This window comes from Pestalotiopsis fici (genome assembly GCF_000516985.1).
Source record: "Pestalotiopsis fici W106-1 unplaced genomic scaffold PFICI_Scf_10, whole genome shotgun sequence".
Classification (NCBI taxonomy): domain Eukaryota; kingdom Fungi; phylum Ascomycota; class Sordariomycetes; order Amphisphaeriales; family Sporocadaceae; genus Pestalotiopsis; species Pestalotiopsis fici.
This window is the reverse complement of record NW_006917100.1, coordinates 1,279,316-1,298,072: the sequence shown is the minus strand read 5'-3', so window position 1 is coordinate 1,298,072 and position 18,757 is coordinate 1,279,316. Positions and strand designations below refer to the sequence as shown.

Genomic DNA, 18,757 nt, shown 5'->3' with positions numbered 1-18,757 from the left:
CGACCAATAGAAAGTTCGTCGGAAATTACTTGTTTCGTTTTTTTTTTTTTTTTTTGGCTATGTGACAACGATGCAGATGTCTCAGCCCCGATGGAAAAAAAAAAAATTTTGATACGCAGCCGATCATCGTTGATTATTCTTGACGCCACGCCATGAAGGGGAGGGGAAAAGAAAAACGGAGCGGAATTGGGGTTTCCCAAGTCACGTACCTAGGTAATCAACACCGAGATTCGGCCCTATGCCGACTTTTTTTTCTTTTCTTTTTTTTTCCTCCTTCTGATCGTCGACACTGGAGTTTACTTTCCTGTTGAGATGATAACAATAAAATATTTGTCGATCCGAGTATGTTTATTCAATACTAAAGAGCTGGTCAGTCGGGTTTGTTGCCTGCCGCCCAGTCGGCATGCTTACTTGAAGATTGCCTCCGTCATGTCGGTGCCGTGCCGTCCGTCGTTCATGCACACCAAGAAAAACCTTATCGGGTTCAGGGAAGAGCAGCAGGCATATACACATCGGGACGGCAAGAGTGGTTGTACCACATTGGCCAGGATATAATGGGATCAAGGAGTCATGCAACAGATGGGATTTCTGAAACAATTCAATCGGGTTAGAGAATATGCAGTGAGAATTGAGACAAGACAGTCAATATATTCTTCAGGAAGCAAGGAACCGCTACACTAGTCATGTGTATGGGCAGATCTAGAAGCCTCCCATCCGTCACCAAGAATGCTGAGCAGCACATCTCTTACCAATTACATCGGCAAAGGTTCCGCTTGCAGGATCGTCATTCCCTTGTCCGCATCTATTGAAAAGGCTGAATCAAGAGTGAACTCATGGCTTGCAAAGGTTACACAATCAACTCCGCGTCCCCGCTCATGCCTTGCAGATCGGGCAATACGCGAGATATCTTTTGTGGCCTATAGTGAAAATGCGAGTTGTTGATAAGCGAGCATGCAAGCGTGGGAGCATGTCGTTCTTTCTTCGTATAATACAAGGGCGACGACTGTCTCTAGAATCTGCTTGCCTCTCTCGCGACGGCAGAATGGTCGGAAAGCCTATTTTGTTGCATGTATGTCTCGTTCTAATTTTACAAGCGGAGCCGCATTGCTATTTGTATCAAGCCACTGTAGAAGTGGCTGATGCACGCGTGATCTTCATGGTTTCTAAAGATAAGATCCGTCATTGCTCGCGAGACTTGTCCTCATTGGCTGCATTGTCTTTGCTCTTGGCATCCGACAAGATCTTGACTGCATCTTTGCTGAAAACGTAGCTCAGACCACTCCAGATGGTTGTAGTAGCTACAATGTATCTGTCAAAGCCGTTAGCCTTACTCTAGCACGACTGGCGGCGCCCTCTCGAGATGAGTCGTAAATGGACCAGTAAGAGAAGTGGATCATGCCCATGATCACATGTGGTTGGAAACCGCAATGTTTCTAATCACACAGAGACCTTATTACAAGCGGAGCGGCGAGGCTGAGATGCTGTGGGGGAGCTCCCGAGGCTTGAGGGTACTAAATGATGCGGGGGAGACCCCAGCTGGGATTATACAAGGTCCGGGAGCAGTGCTGGTATAACTTACTGAAGTCCAATCAATGCTGGCCCAACTTCAATGCCGGTCACCAGTGGCGCCACCACGGTAGATCCCATGAGGGCAAGCTGGAGGAAAGTGTTGTACTTGCTGATTGTTGTTGGACGGACCTCGGCTGAAGGTAGGCTAAAGTCCCAGTACCTTGTGAATGTTTTCGGCGGCGGGAGCGAAATCCAACGGTAGTAGATGGCCGATATGGCCAAGCCAACGTCCCGACCCAAGATGATACCTGCCAGCCAGACTGGGCAATTTTGACTCGGGGTCAGCATGGTTCATCGCTTGCCGCGCGCGCACACACCGGGACAGGGGCAGGGTTGAAACCCAAGATCGGCAATATCCAAGGTCTAGAGTATAGAAGATTTCCACTTACTGGGCAATGCACCTTTGGCAGCCAGGCACACGGTCAGAATTGTCATTAGCATCTTGTCAGCCATGGGATCGACTATGCTGCCAACGACGGTTTGCAACTTCCACCGACGTGCGATCCATCCATCAAGGAGATCCGATACGCCAGCATAGACAAATAGGCCCAGTGCCCAGGCGTGGGCATCGTGAAGTATGGCATAACCAATGAATGGGGAGGCGATGATACGGCTAAATGTCAATAAATTTGGAATTGTGTATATATTCTCATGTGGCGTCAGTGCAGACCCGAGAGCCTTGGGAAGGACTTTCCGAATCGCAGAGGTCGAAGTGACACCCGCTGCCGTTTCCGGACCTCTATTGTTACAGCATTAGCGACTTTGGACAGTATATTTGTCCCTCGATAGATCATGTCATGTTCACGAAATGTCCTCATCTGATCCCAACTGGGTGCCAAGCTAGTGAGCCAAGACAACCTGATCAAGTGTAATTGGCGGGCAGAGGAATTTCCCAACAAATAATCACAAGTCCACCATGACTTTGCAGTGTTTTCTTCTTTGGTATTCAAGCGAGTACAGTGGCATGGACATTGGGTATATCGGGGTTTAGTGTAAAAGGGTGTGTGTACGTACTGCTCTTTGGGGCCTTTGCCATCGCGCTCCAGACAACTTGTTCTAAATGAGAAATGTCTACATAGGCTGGTGTTCCTCATGATGCCATAGATGGGTCTCTTCACAGCAAGACTAGGCACGTCCAGGTGAGTCATACCGGGACCGATGCTGCTGCTGGCGGTGGCAGTACGAGCTGCAATGCATTCTGCTGCTTGCTCCGAAGCCCGGTCAGCTGCCAGTTCGTGTTGGGATCGCTGTCTCGACAGACGCCGCAAAACAGTGGCAGACGAGAAATAATGGATCGACTGCGCATGTCTCAGGCTGACAGGCGCGCCCCTCGGATCCGACACCAAACGTGCTCGATTAGAGTTCAGTGATGGCACAGTCATGCCAGTGGCCAGCCTGGCAACCGCAAAGCGGGCGCCGCCGCAGGACAATGTTGGGGAAGCCATGATGAACGGACTTCAAGCCTGCTCACGTGCAGTGTAATCGTCTCGTCGTTTGCTCTTCGCGCTCCACCTCCTAAATCCGAGCCAACAAGCCAGCCAATGATACTCCTCCGCCAGCAAGGCTCAAGTGCCTCAACGGCAATGCCCGAAGCCCTCGGTGGAAATGCAGCGGGCCCGGAGAAAACAGTTGATGATATCAAGGGCAATGGCGTAGCTAAGCCTGCCCAAGGGCTGCCTTCTCTCGGGGCGCCGTTGCTATGCTTTGTGATAGGACGGTTAATCACCGGCGCCAATGGAGCAGGCAGACACGGCCGAGGCGCAGCAGTAGTAGCAGCAGCAAGACAGTTGAGGGAGAAAGACACAGGCGACGGAGACGCCCGACTCGGTGCTTGGCAGAGTTTGGCTTTGCAACCGCCCCCTCAAGCCCAGTGACAAAGACAAGGACAAGACAAAGATACCAGCAAGCTCCCAAGGAGATGGATGGATGGGGACGGGGCAGCGTCGAGCTCCTGCAGCTTATGTTAGCTGGGACTTTGCCAAAGTCTATCTCTGGGACAGTCACGGGTAGAGGTTCCGAAACGGCTACTAGGCATGTAGGCACTGTAGATCTTCAATGTGTGTGGTCGGTTTTGTTGGTGGGTGGGCGGGTGAAATGTGCAGTAGGTAGCAGGTAGGCTTGGTTGGTAGGTAGGTAGTGAACAACAGGTGTGGAGTGTAGCTGCATACGTACCTAGCTGTGCAGTGGTAGTCGTACTGTGTCCAGTAGCAGTACTACAGTCGGGTGGTAGTATCAGTTCCCTGGAGCTTGCATGACATTGGCAAATCAATCAAATTGGCATGTGGCATACGCTCGTGCGAGGGAGCTGAGGTGAAAGGCATCAATGGGTAGGTAGCAGTAGGTAGGTAGATAAATGGGTGAAGATTTTCGGAGGATTTGGACTTTTTTTTTTTTTTTTTTTTTTGGCTTCTGCAACAAATCGGTTAAGCTCGCCGCCAAGTGGCCAATCAGCCAACCAGCGTAGGCGAGTTCCTTCTCTGCCGTACAGTGTGGAATCGGCGACTCGTGCACGGAGTTCGCGCAGTAGTAGACCAAAAGTCAAAATATCGGCAGCCACTTCCTGTTGTTCTTATTGTTGCCTACTCCAGTAGGTTTAGTTGGATTCTTAGAATCTCTAGTGATTGAAAATCATCCGAGTCCGATGCTATCTTGCAGGATCCAACCGGAGATATTTGATCTACGTATCTCATAAGTAACCCAAGTACCTTGAGTCGAGAGAAATACAAGCCACCCAAGCTCAAATCACCAGGTACGTGATGGGGATCTAAGTTAGTCAAGTCCTCCGCTCTAATGTGCAAAGCGCTATCTCGTGCTGTGGCTGCTTTGCTTAGACACACTTGTATTCCAACTATTCCCTTGCCGCATAACGATAATCGAGGTACTTTGGGTGGTTCTTCTCATTAACGATGAAGCAGGTGAATGGAACCTGATGATCTACTCGGCTTCTTCCCCGGACCGGACTGTAGCCTACATGCCTAGTAGTAGTATTCATGTATAATCTGCCCGTGTAGGTAAGTAAACCTCAACAAATCATAAGAGCCTATCCCTCTCCTCCTCCCCCGCCCGCCTTAGCCCATTCTCCAACATCAAGTCCGCAAATACGCTAGTTCCATCGTCAGGATTACATTCAAGTCCAGTCATATTGTTGGCTGTTGTTGCCAATGACGGCAGAAACAGGTGGAGCAGAAGAGAGGGGGAAGGATAATGTAGGGAGAGAAACGGATTGGGGGGGAGGGGGGCTCCCAAGCCACTCGCTCACTGACGCATGTGTTGTAAGAGTGCTTGCTGAACTGACTGGCTGGCTAATGTAGCTGGGCTGGCCGAGTCTGGTGGGCTGAGTCTGCACGTCATTAGTGATATCTCATGCAATTCAAGTAGGTAGGTAGTATGGATATTGATGGCACAGGTACCTATGTAGGCCATCTATCATTGAAGTAGTCAGGCAGGGATGTTAACTACAACCACGTCAATACTAACGGATTGCAGCCATCTGTACCATGTAGGCCCTGCTGTACCTCAAATTGATCAGTCTCAAAGTCATGTTCGGGGCCAACCTACTGCTATCACTACCGTGCTACCACGCTAACTATTACCACCAACTGCTCTGCTGATGGTGTTGTATCAGGTAGTTACGGGTGCTAATCACATATGCTGGGTCTCTCGGCAGAATTTGAATGGGCGGACTACTCATATACCGACAACATATGCGCAGGTACGTCGAGTACCCAAGCTCGTCCAATCGGTTCGTCCCCATGCGCTAGCACATGTCTGGAATGTTGACAAAGACTTCCCAGTATCTCGTCGTACTCTCCACCAGACATGATCCTGGTCAAGTTAGCCCGTATTCCTGCAGCATCTACAACGAGTATTGGCTTTGTCTGTAGTCTGGGCTGAATGTACTAACGGTAATGAATGTATGCACGAAGCAGCATAGTCTCAATCTGACTGCACTCCTCCACTCACTACCACATCTCCTCTCCTCTCTTGGCCTCACCTCAAAATACGGCCCACGGATTCCATGGCTTAAGTGACAAGAGAACCAGCAGAGCACTGTAATCAGTAACACCAAGCGAGTGTGGACAAGAACTACCGGAACTCATCAACTATTGGGAGTAGAGCCAGTGTGTCCTCGGAGATCAACCGATTTTTGGGCAACTCTTACGCAACACAATTGGTCTCTGAAAGTAGATGCCCATATTGGCTCCAGAAAATAACACACGTCTTTCAAACTGTCGATTATAGCGTCCAAAGGGACAAGAAATCATCTTGATTATACTGCATAACCATAAATGCCAACGTGTTAGACGGGGGTAATACCGCACCCGCAAACTCATAACCAACTACCAAAGCATCAACTACCAAAGCATCAATTCTCCAGGTCTAATTCACACATGCATGAAGTTGTGGATCACGCGTCCTCCAAACCCCGAGAGATTTCTTTCTTTTCTTGATAATAACGCTCAAAGCCCGAATAACTCCAGAAACTCCGTTTTGCCATTATTGTTTCGCCTCCCGATGCGTAAACCCTCATCCGATGCACAGCCATGATAATTTTTGGGGGGTTGCCGCAATGCCAGGAATGCCAAGTCCACCAGGACTCGAGTAAACAGGTAAAAATAAGAAAAAGTCAAGCAGTAAAAGAAGAACCCAAACAAGAAAAGACGCTGTATGAGGTGTACAAATACATACGAAGCGTGAACGAGACTACTAATGCTGATAACCAGAAAAGCTGCTGTTGCCCCATTCAGAACCACTAGCCCGGGGTGGGATGAGCTCATCTGGAGTTGCTCCGCCACTCGTCGAGTGAAAGCCTGTCGTACCATTCGTAGTTGAGATCGAGCCGTCGTAGTCCGTGGCGGGTTGTACAGGACCAGATGAGCTTGTGGCACTCTGCGAATGTGGCAACCCATCAAAAGAAGATGATGCCGAGTTCTGCGATGTGTATGAACTGGTATTAGGAGCTGCCGAGTTCGAATCGTATGACAGATGGTGATTGGAGCTCCCTGAGCTGGGTTGAGTTCCATAGATATCCGCGCCAGTGCTGAAAGAGCCACTGCCAAGGCTGTGGTTGGCGTCACCATTGCTCGGCAATACGCTGCTACTCAGTTGGCTTCTTGGGAGAGCCGGGGTAGTAAAAGAGTGCTGGTTATTGCCGTTCGCACCATACACGGACGTGTGTCTTCGAAGAGAATTGGGGACAGGACCACCAGACAGATAGCTCGAATCCTGTGAACCATATCTTGACGACAGTGAATTTTGGTCGTATGTATAAGATTGGGCAGACGGCGGAGCGTAGCCGGCCGGGATATGAGCTGTGGAAGGCATGGTCGTTGCTATCGACTGGGAAACCGCGTAGTTCTGGGGTGCGTATTGCGCTGTGTATCCAATGTGAAGGCCGGGCACGCTGGGCACCGTGGGCACCGACATCGATCTCGGGACTGTATTCGTGTAGATGCCTTGCATCATGTACCTGCCATCATCGTATGCTCGAGGATCGTAACCAGCGAAACGCGGGTCGTCGGGCATGACAAAGATGTCGTTGTCGTCAACCGGTGCTCGAAAGTTGCTGTTCTGGATGAGCTCGGCCCGGGGCGGAAATCCTCGCAAGAACGTCTCGCTTGGTCGCATCAAATTACCGTTCTTGACATCTTCGATAGTGTAATAAGATACTATGTGATGTGTAATATTGTTATACGACAGACTGATAGTCTTCTTGATAAGACCGTCCTGCTTGAACTGGTAGCTGTCGACTAGTGACCCTACCAGAGCTCGTGTTTCGGCGTCTCCTTGGCCAGATCCATTCTGGTTATTGAACGATGTCGATGTCGTGGTCGACGATGTTGTGGCTGATCCCATAGCCATCATTCCAGAGTGGCCGATCGAGCTAGATCTCTGGTTGCTAGTCGCCTTGGTCACGCCATTTTCCTTCTTGGGCTTGGCCTTCTTCTTCTGGCCGGGCTCAAACGGCTTATCGAGCTCCCTGTAGATGAGGAAGTTGCCTAGGATACGACTGGGGCTCCACGGGACACCGTCAGTCCATCGTTTGATGCCACTGGCGTGCTCCTCGTAGATGAAGATGTTACCGCTAACGATGAGTTCGGCTCTCTCACGATCGTGCGGTCGCCTTGGGACGTGCTTGCCAGAACCACGAAGGCACCACTCAATAAGGAAGAGGGCATCCATGGTGCTGCCGCAGTATCCTTGCCAGGTTGGCTCCAGAGGAGCACCGGCACCGGTCTGGCTGGACGTGGTGGTCGCTCCAGCCATGCTGCCTCCTGCCGGGCGGTTCATTGTTCGCTGGCAAAGCGACAATGAGCAGAAGCAACGTTGTCTGTTGACGAGTGAAGAAGCTTGAGTTTGAATTCCTTGCCAGAGGTCTTATGGTTCCTGACTAGAAAACTAACCTTAGAAGTTGTCGTAGAGGGAGGATGTGGGAACGAGATATCGTACCGAAACCAAAAAGTGAACCCAAAGAAACTTAAAGCGGAGGGCGGAGGATATATAAGTGGGAAGCTTCCAGACTGCTGACGCGTGGTTGGTGGTTATTCTCCGAATTAAGCAAAGCCGAAGTCTTTTGCTTGAATACGTGCCGTCTTTTCAGCGAAGCAGATATGAATTTTGTTGTTTTGTCGGCCTCCTTGATGTTGTTGATGTGAATAGTTTTTGTAGATGGATTGAGAAATCAGAAGGGCAGCCAGTTCCCATTTATGAAGTGTGAATTTTTCGGCATACGGTAGGTTTTGGGACTGACAAGATGGGACAGGAGAAAGGAGGGCCGATTGTTGCTGCTACCCTCGCGGCCAAATGGTGCCTGGAAAGAGATGAGGACCCTTTGGGAGAGGGCAGAAAATAGACTCTGAAGGTTTTCTCCTGCGTGTGAGAGTGGAAGAGTGACCAAATGGTGCCTGTTGTAGGTAACGCGTGCGTGTGGATAAGAGAAGTTGGTGGCCAACTCCCCAAAGAACTGTGTAGGTTTCTGCAAACTATTGTACAAATGGCGGCACCCTACAAAGTATGCCGAAAACCCGTCCGCTGCAGAAAGAGGCGCGAGCAAGAAGGTCTCGGAGCACCGCTGGTTGTGTGAATTTAAGTTTGCCCCGGTTCTGCGCAGATGTAATGGCAGTCTCACATATCAGTGCTTTTCGGGGTAAAGACAAGCCAGCAGCCCACGGCAGCCTACAAGGTACAAGAGGCTCAGAGGGGGATCGATCCAAACTTGGAGGGGACACTATAATCGGAGAAGGCTGTCTGGGAAGGCGTATTTAAGTTTCGAAGCAAGTCGGGAGAGCCCAGAATGTCCGATGTTTTTGAGCGGCCTGTCTGATGAGATATCGGCACCTACTGGAGCAATATCCCGTAATTGATGCGGGCTTGGTCGGGAAGCCTGGTCGAGAAAAGCAACGCCAAGCGGTCGAGGTGCTGCAGAGAATAGACAGGAAGAAAAAAATTTGGGCTGAAAGGGTGTTCGTTTCTATAATGCTTTTTGTGACCTGGGGTCCAGCTGCAATGACTCGGTCGAGTAACGTCACGGTATATGGTGGTGTTCGTTACTGTCCGGCCGGCAGGGGGGAGCCAATCAACCAGTCCAAAGCTTTTAACAAAGTACCTCTACACTTGCGAGGCTCAGTCCTTGGTAGCTGGGACAATGCGTGGGTGTGTGAGTCTTGGCGCGCTCTATGATTGTGAGGCGTCAGACGGCCGAGCGGGTTGGGGGGAACGGTGGGCACCTAAGGTCGTCCCAAAGCAAAAAATTCCAGATCCGGATATTGCTACTAATGTAATGCAGTCCCCTTGGTCGAGGAGTACAAAAGTAGTGGTAGTGGGTAGTATTATTTCTTTGCTTTCGCGTCGTACGGGGTTTTATGTACGGCGGCTGGACTGGCAAGAAAGAAGCTCGCAATCTGGAAGAAGACGGTCAAGTATGGTAAAAATCCGACTCGACTCTCTTGGCCTCTTTGTGACTCGCCAGGAATTTTTTGCTGCCCTGGCGCCGAGTATTCTAATAGAGTAGATGAAGGAAGATGTGAAGATGAGGAAGAAAACGCAAAGTACAATGGGCAATGGGCAGTAATCGAGACCAGACCCCAAAAAGAACAAACCAAGAGAAATTAGTGGTAATGCCGGCAATGGTGATAATGGGCGCCAGTACGTGAGTAGTAATGGTGATTGTTATGGTGGTTGTAGTAGTAGTGGTGGTGGTGGTTTGGGATCTGGTGGTGGGGGTAAGGTGTAAGTAAGGTAGGTGGTGAGTGGTGGTAGGCGAAGCAGTAGCAGTAGCAATAATAGTAGTGACAGAAGTATGGCTTGGCCGTAGGTAAGGTACCTTGAGCAGGTGGCTGAGATTGTGTACAAGATATATGTACAGGTAGTAGGCAGTAGTCGGTGCTGGCGGTGGTGTAAAAAAAAAAAACAAAAAGGTCGTTTTGGTGGTCAGGCACTACCAAGCTTCAAGGTTGTGCTTGTATGTAGGTAGAGGTAAAAGGATGTAGGCTGGTCCAAGGTAGGTACCGTGTTGTTTATGTTTTAGTGCAAATAATAACGATTGGTGATGAGCATGGAAGTAAAAGTAGTAGTAGCAGTAGCAGCAACAACAGCAACAACAGCAGTGGCAGCAGCAGCAATAGTAGCAAGTAGTAGTGGCAGTAGCAGTGGTAGTCGTAGTCGTAGTGGCTGTGGGCGTTGGGTGTTTTCAATGCTGGTGCTTTCCCTGTTTCCGACTGGAGGATGGAAGCCAGTCCAAGCCAAATCTGGGGAAAGAACGTTAATCGTCAGTGCATAATATCCCAGGCATTTTTCCGAGGTGCAACATCCACTGCCCATCCACAAACCAAATCAAAAAATTCAAAATAAATAATCCCTCCACAGGCAAATCAGGAGCCAAGGACGTCCCGGATGGATGCTCTATCTAGGCTGCTAGGCTTAGGGAAACGAACGAGTGGGCTATGAGTAGGAGGAGGGTGGATTTGGGCATATTTTGGGCTCCAGCTCCTGGGCTATTGGGCTTTGGGCCTGGTGCTTGGCCTAGTGGAGTTGATCGTCTTGCTCAAGGGCAAGTCAGCAAAAAGGGACTGGCCAGGGTCAATGACGATGGAGCAAATGAAGGTACGGGTGCCACTCAGGACAGAACGATCGATCTAATGATCGCTAGCGACGAACACACCCGGACCCATGCTCGGCTGGTCAGACGGGGGTGTGGTAAGGCAGCTCGTGGGCCAAGGTACGGTAGCTAGGTACCGGTAGTCAATCTCTAGACCTGTACCGATAGCTAGACAGACAGACACAGACGTACGGACAGGACCTGGTCCCAGCGCACTCGGAAAAAGAGAAAAGCGTTTTGTGTATAAGTGTAAGTGCGTGGGTGAGTGTGTGTGTGTGTGTGTGTGTGTGTGTGTGTGTGTGTGTCCAGTGCATGTAATAAGAGGGGGCGCAGAAGGTAGCTAGCTGGTGGATGAGGGATGTTGTTCATGTTGGTACAGATCAGATTATTAGCCGCCTGGCTAGCTGAGCAGATACAGGAAGCTACCGAGGTAGAAGTAGAGAGAGAGAGAGGGAGAGGGGATGACAAGCCTGGAATATGGGATGCCCATTTGATGAACTAGGGAATACTAGGCAATGTTGTAGGCATGGCTGATGAGGTCCAGTATCTTGTTATTAGTCAATAACTCCACGATAGGGCAGGCCGCTTAGCACTCAGCGACTCCAAGAGACAGGTGATACAAGGTACAGTGAGCGTTTTTATCCTATGACCTTGTCATGTCGTGTGTTTGTGTTGGTATCTGTTTCTCGCTAGGTCAGACACCACCACCGTTCTGCCCAGCTTGCTGGCTTGTTGGCTGGGCTGCCATGCCGGTTTCGAGGTATGCCAGCATGTCCGCAATGAACGGAAGACTACTTTTCTCCCTTCGTTTTCTCATTTCACTCGCTTTCCTCTATCTCGCTCTATCTTTTATTCTGTGAAGCCCTGCTTTGCGTGTAGGTAGTGAAGGATGGGATGTGAGAGGCGCGGCGGCGGGCAAGTATAGTAGGGGCGGAATAAAACAGAGCGGCACTAAAGGGGGCAATCTCCAGATACAGGAACGCAAGGGTAGGCAGGGTAATTTCTTCAACAGTGCTGCACGCTTACTTACCCTGGTAATCACAAGCAGCGACTCGGCTCTGGTTGTCCTTGTTCGGCCGGCTCTGTGGATGTTTGCTTCGGTAACCAATCTGTTTGGTCTTTCGGCCCTCCTCGACGTGTTGGCTAACTACTGCAGACTGACAAGGCAGAGATTTGAGTTTGGCGGACTACGGGTCCTCGGTACGGGTAACGCTGCTTTCTTCAACCCTCAGACACTAGAAAACCTTATAATCAGCAATGGGCTGGTTTCAACTGCTGCTGATGTCTCAGTCCACGAGCTAATTCTCGTTTCTGCAGCACATCTCGCAGCTTTAGGGAGGAAATGTGGCGGCCATCTTGTCGCTCGGGTCCGTTATCAATGTTGGAGGCTTAGGGAAGAAGAAAAGGGGGCTTGTGAAGATGGGCTAATGGACATACAGGCAGGCAGACGGGCAGGCATTGGTATATGCGCTTGGAAAATGGGAGTGACAATCGACTTACATCAATTCAATCGCCTGCCGCCCCCTGTGACGATCTAAGCACTTCAACCCATGTGTTAGTAGAACTAAGAATTGAAGGGAAAAAGGAAAATCCCAGGAGTAGTTCTGACATCCCAGTACAACACGCATAAACAGAGTAGCTATAACACAAAATAGTACTAATGTGTACTACATCTTCTTTCATGTCAGAGATCTGAGCGTCTGTTGGTCGTACCTATTTCGATGTTGGATTTTGTTCTTTTCGAAGCGCTTTCTTCGATTCCTTCGCTCTCACTCTTTTCTTTCTTTCTTAATGTTCAGAGAGATAGAGATAATTTGGAATGTGTCCTGATGAATGTTAAGGGCCGGAGAATACTTTGGCAGGAGCAGATGTGGCTACAACCTTTTGGGGAAGACAAGAAAGGCCTGCAAGTTTACATGTATGAAGGGTATAAGAAATCATAAAGACCGGCGCTAGCTCCGTGGCAGACTAACGGGCGCGACGTCTAGGTACTTGATTGTGAGGCTGAGTAGACGCTTTGAACAAGGGAAGAATTATATGATCTGGAGATATACCGAAAGCACATTAGCTTCTTCCCCAATTTGCCGTGATTTGACCTGGAAAATTGACAGTAGAAACGGTACGACGCGCCGACTCGATCCGTGATCAGCAAGGGATCCCCATTTGTCAGGCCTGGGCGGGTCTTTTTGAATTCCTTTTTCTCTATCCATTCCAAAGTGAAGGATGAGGTAGTACGGGGAAGAAGACAATTGCCATCGATTGCTCTTGGGTTTTGCTTTTCCAATAGTCACAAGACCTGGTGTTGGATACAGCAAGCAATACAAGAAGCACTGCGGGTCTGTGGAGATTTTCATGAATCCGGAAAATGGATCGTACGTTGGTATGTCCAGGGCCTCTTTTTTTTTCTTCCCTTTCAAATATGTGTGTATCGTGTGGTAATATGTGGAAGATGCCTGTACTTTCGATGCTCTTTTCCTTGCCAGCGCACAACGATCTCGCATTGGCATTTCTCGCTTGAGAGCCGGGTGTCAATTGTATCCAGTATCTCGGGGGAACCACTGTTGCAATGTCTACCCACATGGCAAATCGAGCGAGCAACATGCCCTGGACGGAAGCGGGACCTGGTGTTTAATTGGGAAATGGATATGCTGTAAGGAATATTCGAGATGCTCTCACCTGGCCAGGGGGTTTTCTCTTGCCGGGCGATTTGGGCAGCAAGCTCGACGGTCGATCATGTGAAGCCCGATATTCCTCACCTTGTCCCACTTACCAAAATGAGTAGTGGCATGGTTTTAATTCCCCGGCCCGTTTTCTGTTATGTTACATGTGCCGAGGGCGACTATGGCTGCGGTCTTTTTTGTGTGTGGTTGGGGTCTGTGTTTGAGAAAAGTGTACAGAGTAAGGCTGCTGTTTCAGTCAACTTTGCGGCGCTTTCTAATGCGTTGGTCTGCTGTCAAGGTAGAGAGAGTCGTAGTCGTGTAATGATGGCTTCGTGTAGTGACGACATGACCTATTCAAGGTGGGCCAAGAGGTACAAGAGAAATACTCAATAAGTCGTACCGTGACTAGGCGGCGTTGGGCAGTGCTCACTGGATACCCTCAATGTAGAGCTGTTGTTGCCTTTACCCACAAGCAACATAAAAAGGTCATTAGGGTAGAAGAGATCAACATACCGGTACAAAAGAACAGTTTGAATGAGAAGGCAAATGAACAGCATTGTGAATACAGCTACATCTCAACTAGGAGCTAATTTTGATGTGTGCCCTGATGGGGACCCGGTGCCTCTGGAAACTGCCACCTACCAGGGTGCATTGAGTGGGAAATGCAAGTATCACTGTACATTTTCGCTCGCTCCTGCACCCACCACTACAACACCTACCCGGTCCATGGTCCATGTACGGCAATCCGTCCCCTACAGGGCGGCCATCAGGGCATCCAGCACGCCAGACTGGAGGTGGCACTTATGCGGGCAGAGGCTCGGAGAGGGTCCAGACCTGTCGATCGACCATAGGCACGACGAAATGTCTGTCGACTTTTGGAGGGTGAGTTCATGTGTATGTCAGTAGCTCTGTACGTTACTGCATACCTGCCAACCTGCTAACCCATTCCAACACAGCATTGCGTAGGGTTAGGTTGATGGTAGCTAAGCCATCCATGCCTACCTGTAGTGATCGACATTGACGATTTCGCGGATCCCGTTAGAACAGGTGCTGCTGCGGCATAGTGTAGAAGGGCACCAAGAAGCCTGGGGAGGCCTTTACCGGGGAGGACGGGGAGCTCGGTAGACTCGCCAGGCACTCGCAAGACGGAAGGTCTCTTGAGCTATGATGTTACCAGCTAGGATTCCCTGCATCGGCGGTGCGGGTCTCGCATAAGAATCATGAATAATGATTGGTTGCATCCCGCAAAGACTATACTCTTTGCGGCACGGAACAAACCTTAAAATGTCTACAGGGGTCTCGCCAGCCAGTGAGAAGCCAGATGGCTCCTTGGACCTTCAGATATTGGACAATTGGGGGGCACGAAAGCAATTACTCTGTACATGTCAAGGCTGATGATGATATTTTGAGTATGGGAATTGCAAATTTGCCCATTCATTACTCGGTCTTGGATACGGACTGCACCGGAATCGACGGCTCTCTCGCATGGACGCAGCTGATGCCCGGTCGTATCCTGTCTGGAGTCTGGCCAACGAGCCGCAACATCAAGAATCGGGGGGTGGGTTTGAAATGCAAATCTCCTCCCTTGGGCCACGGATCTTGCTCGTTAGACGTTGTCTGCAAGTTTTGCACTACCACAAGGCTGCTTCGCAACAATGGAGGCAGTAGGGTATCGATCGTCCGCATTTTATACCGAGCGCAGGCGAACAGTGATTAGCACTTTCATGTCAGCCTTCCTTTTCTTTTCAGACTATATACATGCTCATATGCAGCTGGGCTTGCTTGCTTTGCATGCTTTGCGCTACCACATTGTGCCAAGCTCGCCTTGCCCCGCGCGACCTGCCTCAGAGGGCGGACCGGGCTCCGCCAGCAATCTGTGTGGCTCGGCAAGTCTGCCGGACTCTGTGCCAAGAAGCTATCATTTCGCCTCTCGGCCGGTCGCACATACGTACATGCTCACTTGATACTCACCACTACCTAGTACAGTACACAGCAAGTAGGGGTATCACCATGGAGAGTAAGACGGCTCTCATGTGCATGCATTCCTTTCGTCTTCTTAATCGTGAGGCCGGTTCAAGATACCATACATCCCTTTCCCTTTATAGACCAAGGCACAGCGTAGCTCAGCTCTCTAGACTGCACCCACAAGACCAAATTCCCCATGGTGTTGGTTGCTCGGCTCTCTGCAGGCCGCTCGATTGAGCTTTGAGCGCTCTCTGTTTTTCGCCACCGGCACTCTCTTGACTACAGGTTATACTCTACTATACTACAGCTCGTCGGGACGATATCCGGCACCCGGGCTCGCCCTCTTCTTTCTGGATCGAGGTCTACTACCAGTCCACCAGTGTCTCAAAACGTAATGCATGTGCAAGAAAGATCAAACTTGTCAAAGGTCCCCGTCGCGCTAGTATCGTAGCATGGCGCATCGCTTCGCCTCGGCCATGCTATTAGCAGCATGTACAATCATCATGGTTCGGAACGATGTCGACCACCAAGCCGGTCTCCGGAAGGAGCTACTGCGGCATGACTAGAAGAAGTGAATCCTTTGATGAGTAGAACTTGATTCCACCTAAGCCAGCTAGGTTCTAGTGGAGTGTGTAGAGACAGGCACTAACGGCAGGGACCGAGGGATCAAGTAGTATTCCGTAGCAGTAGTATGTGTGTTGCTGCACACACAGTAACGTGGGAGGGATGGTAGGGAGAGAACGAGTAATAAAGCACATGAGATGTTAGAAAACATTAGGTAATCGCAGCGATATGCGAGATTGTCATGCTATAGTTTCCCATTTTGAGCGGGGATGGCAAGAACCTCTCTAGCCTACTGTATACTATGTACATACACAACTAGCACTAGGGGCGGCCTTACGTACAATGCATACTGTTGGTTCATACACGAGGAAATACTTGCCCAGAACGAGGTGGTGACGTGACGTTTTGGAGTCGAGACAAGGAAGAAGGAAGAGGAAGAAGAAGAAGAAGAAGAAGAATGATTTGCCTCTACTGTGTACAGTCTATACTACCTACTACTTAGTAGGTACGCTACAATGGAGATGCGGAGGCCCTCCCATGCCCCAAGCTCCATATCTGCTGAACAATCTTCTCTGCGGGCCTAAAGCTGCCGCGAGTTCACCAGGCATCCAAACCTGGGTTACCTGGTCGTTTACATTTTCCATGAAATATAGCTAGGATTCACAGAAGAATAAGTATACGTAGTACACTACGTACTATGTATTAGTTGTAGTAGTGGTGGTCTAATACGCAGTAAGTAGGGAACGAGCCTGAGCAAACGAGATCTTTGAGCCCCCCCCAGAAGGACATTGAGCCTTGCTTGGCAAAAGACGTTCCGGGCTGGTATCCACCCAGCGCGGCACTCGCTGGGCTGCGCTTCCCACCATTGCCCTTCAATGTTGGCTTGACTGGCGACTGCCGCACAACATACTATCCACTACGTACCGTGCCTACCGTGCTACTATCACATTCATCATCCATACCAACAACCCACCCATGTCCAATCTTTTGTTGGTGTTGCTGGGTCTGGATAGAAAGGCATAGTTCAGGAACAAGGGCTCCGACGCCAGCCAAGAAACGCCGTACCGTACGTAGGGGTCTCAATGGCCCCATGTCTTTCTTTCTATCTTTGCCTGAAGCTTCATGGCTCGCATGGGTGTCGCTGGTGGCAGCCATGCTTACTACGTGCACTACTGTGTACGTGCTAGGTAGTGTACTGCTGTTGCTGATCATCCATCCATCAACCCCCTCCCTCCCAGGACCATCACCGCCATCATGGCACCCTTGCTGCCGCGCAGCATAAAACAACATTACGATGCGGTTCATCCGAGGAAAGCTGAGCATTCGCCTCTAGTGTAGCGGGCCCGGCAGTTTCATTAGGCAGCCTGAATGGTGGGGGGCCGAGCACTTTGGCTACTGCTGGGATACTGGGAAATTTCTCTCATACGAGGGAGGCCAATGCCAGGGCCTTCATCTCTCGATAACAGAGAGCGAAAATCATGCCGTACATAGGTACTATTCGCGCGGCCCAGCCAGAAAGAGAGAGAGAGAGAGAGAGAGCACCAGCGTCAAAATGTGTGTAGGTTGTGACACCAAACCAATTCACCAAGCCGACATGCATAGGCGGCATTTCAAGTGACGAGTAGGCAGCTACCTACACTACCTACCTCCGAGTTACAGTGCCTCTCTGTGTTGTGACCTACACTACATTGATGTACGATTGCATGCAATCAAGGTCACACAGGCGTCTGCCAACACAGCAGATAGATCACTCGACTCGACATCTGACGTCGAGACCCCCTTCCCCTCCTTCTACTCCCTAATCTAGGCTAAGCTCAATAGGTACTCCTGGCTTCGGTGACGGAACCGAAAGAGCTTGTCAATTGTCTTGGAGAGCAATACTTTTACCGTGTTGTCTTGGTCAAACTCGAGAAAAAAGAGAGAGGAAGGGGAGAAAGAGGGGCGGGGGAGAAAGGAACAGATGAACAGAAAAACAAATCCAAGCCATGCATGCATAATCTTTTTTTTTTTTTTTCTATCACTCAACTAGCAGGACTTTTTCTTTGTTCAGCGCTCTCCCAAGCACGACGACGAATGACGTTCACAAGCAGCCCAGACATCAACCCCTTGTCGAAGAAGGTCCTCGTGTCCACGACGGCATATCGTCCACCGCCATCGGCGCAATGTATCCCGCATGCGCCATGTTGATTTCGACATCATTGGCAACGTTGACTGACGTAGAAGGCAACTACCCAACACCAAGCGAGGCGGAAGGCTACATGAAATCTACCAAATATTGTTTCTGCCATGTCGTATGTGGTCCTCTCGCGAGGTTGCGCGTGTCGTCGTTGAGAGAAGCATCAATGATGATCCCCAATAAAGATTCGGTCGCGCTTCGCCGAAGGGGTCCAGTCCAGTCCAGTCCAAGGCAGATCCCCCCCATGTCAGCCTGCTCCTCGGATCTTTTTAGAGCTAAAATCCTCCTTGCCCCAGATTAACGAGAGTTACTGCTCACGCTCTGGCAAACTCAATTCAACAATGGCGCGTTTCCGCCCTATATCTTTTCGCGCCTGGGTGTGCAGCACCAAGGCACATCGCAAAGTCAATCTCAATTCTGATCGATATCGTGCATGCGTACGTTAAGGTACCCATGTCGCGCTCAACGCCGCGGCTCGAGTGAGGGTAGCCTCTAGAGAGAGAGAGAGCTCTATCTAACTGCATCTGCGTATCACCTCCTACAACAACAACAACTACTACTACTACTATAGCAGCAGCAGCAGGGCAAGTTGCGGCTGCTACTGCTACCACGTAAATTGAACCCGCCGGGCGACCCCCGTCGTCATGACGGAGAGATTGACTTTGGCCTGACCCGGGGAATTCCTGACAGAAACTCCCACCCCGTCACACGCCTCTGCTTTTTTTT

At 50.2% G+C, this 18,757-nt stretch overlaps 2 protein-coding genes across 2 annotated transcripts; both read right to left on the bottom strand.

Annotated features, from left to right (window-relative positions):
- Nucleotides 1-1,179: 1,179 nt before the first annotated feature.
- PFICI_12614 (uncharacterized protein) lies at nt 1,180-3,014 on the bottom strand (the record flags this gene model as incomplete). Its single annotated transcript, XM_007841195.1, has 4 exons — nt 1,180-1,309; nt 1,580-1,829; nt 1,959-2,308; nt 2,584-3,014. 4 exons carry the CDS (start codon nt 3,012-3,014, stop codon nt 1,180-1,182), a joined length of 1,161 nt encoding a protein of 386 aa, XP_007839386.1.
- A 3,262-nt stretch (nt 3,015-6,276) lies between these two features.
- Nucleotides 6,277-7,860, bottom strand: PFICI_12613 (uncharacterized protein; the record flags this gene model as incomplete). Its single annotated transcript, XM_007841194.1, has 1 exon — nt 6,277-7,860. One exon carries the CDS (start codon nt 7,858-7,860, stop codon nt 6,277-6,279), a length of 1,584 nt encoding a protein of 527 aa, XP_007839385.1.
- Between the last annotated feature and the right edge of the window lie 10,897 nt (nt 7,861-18,757).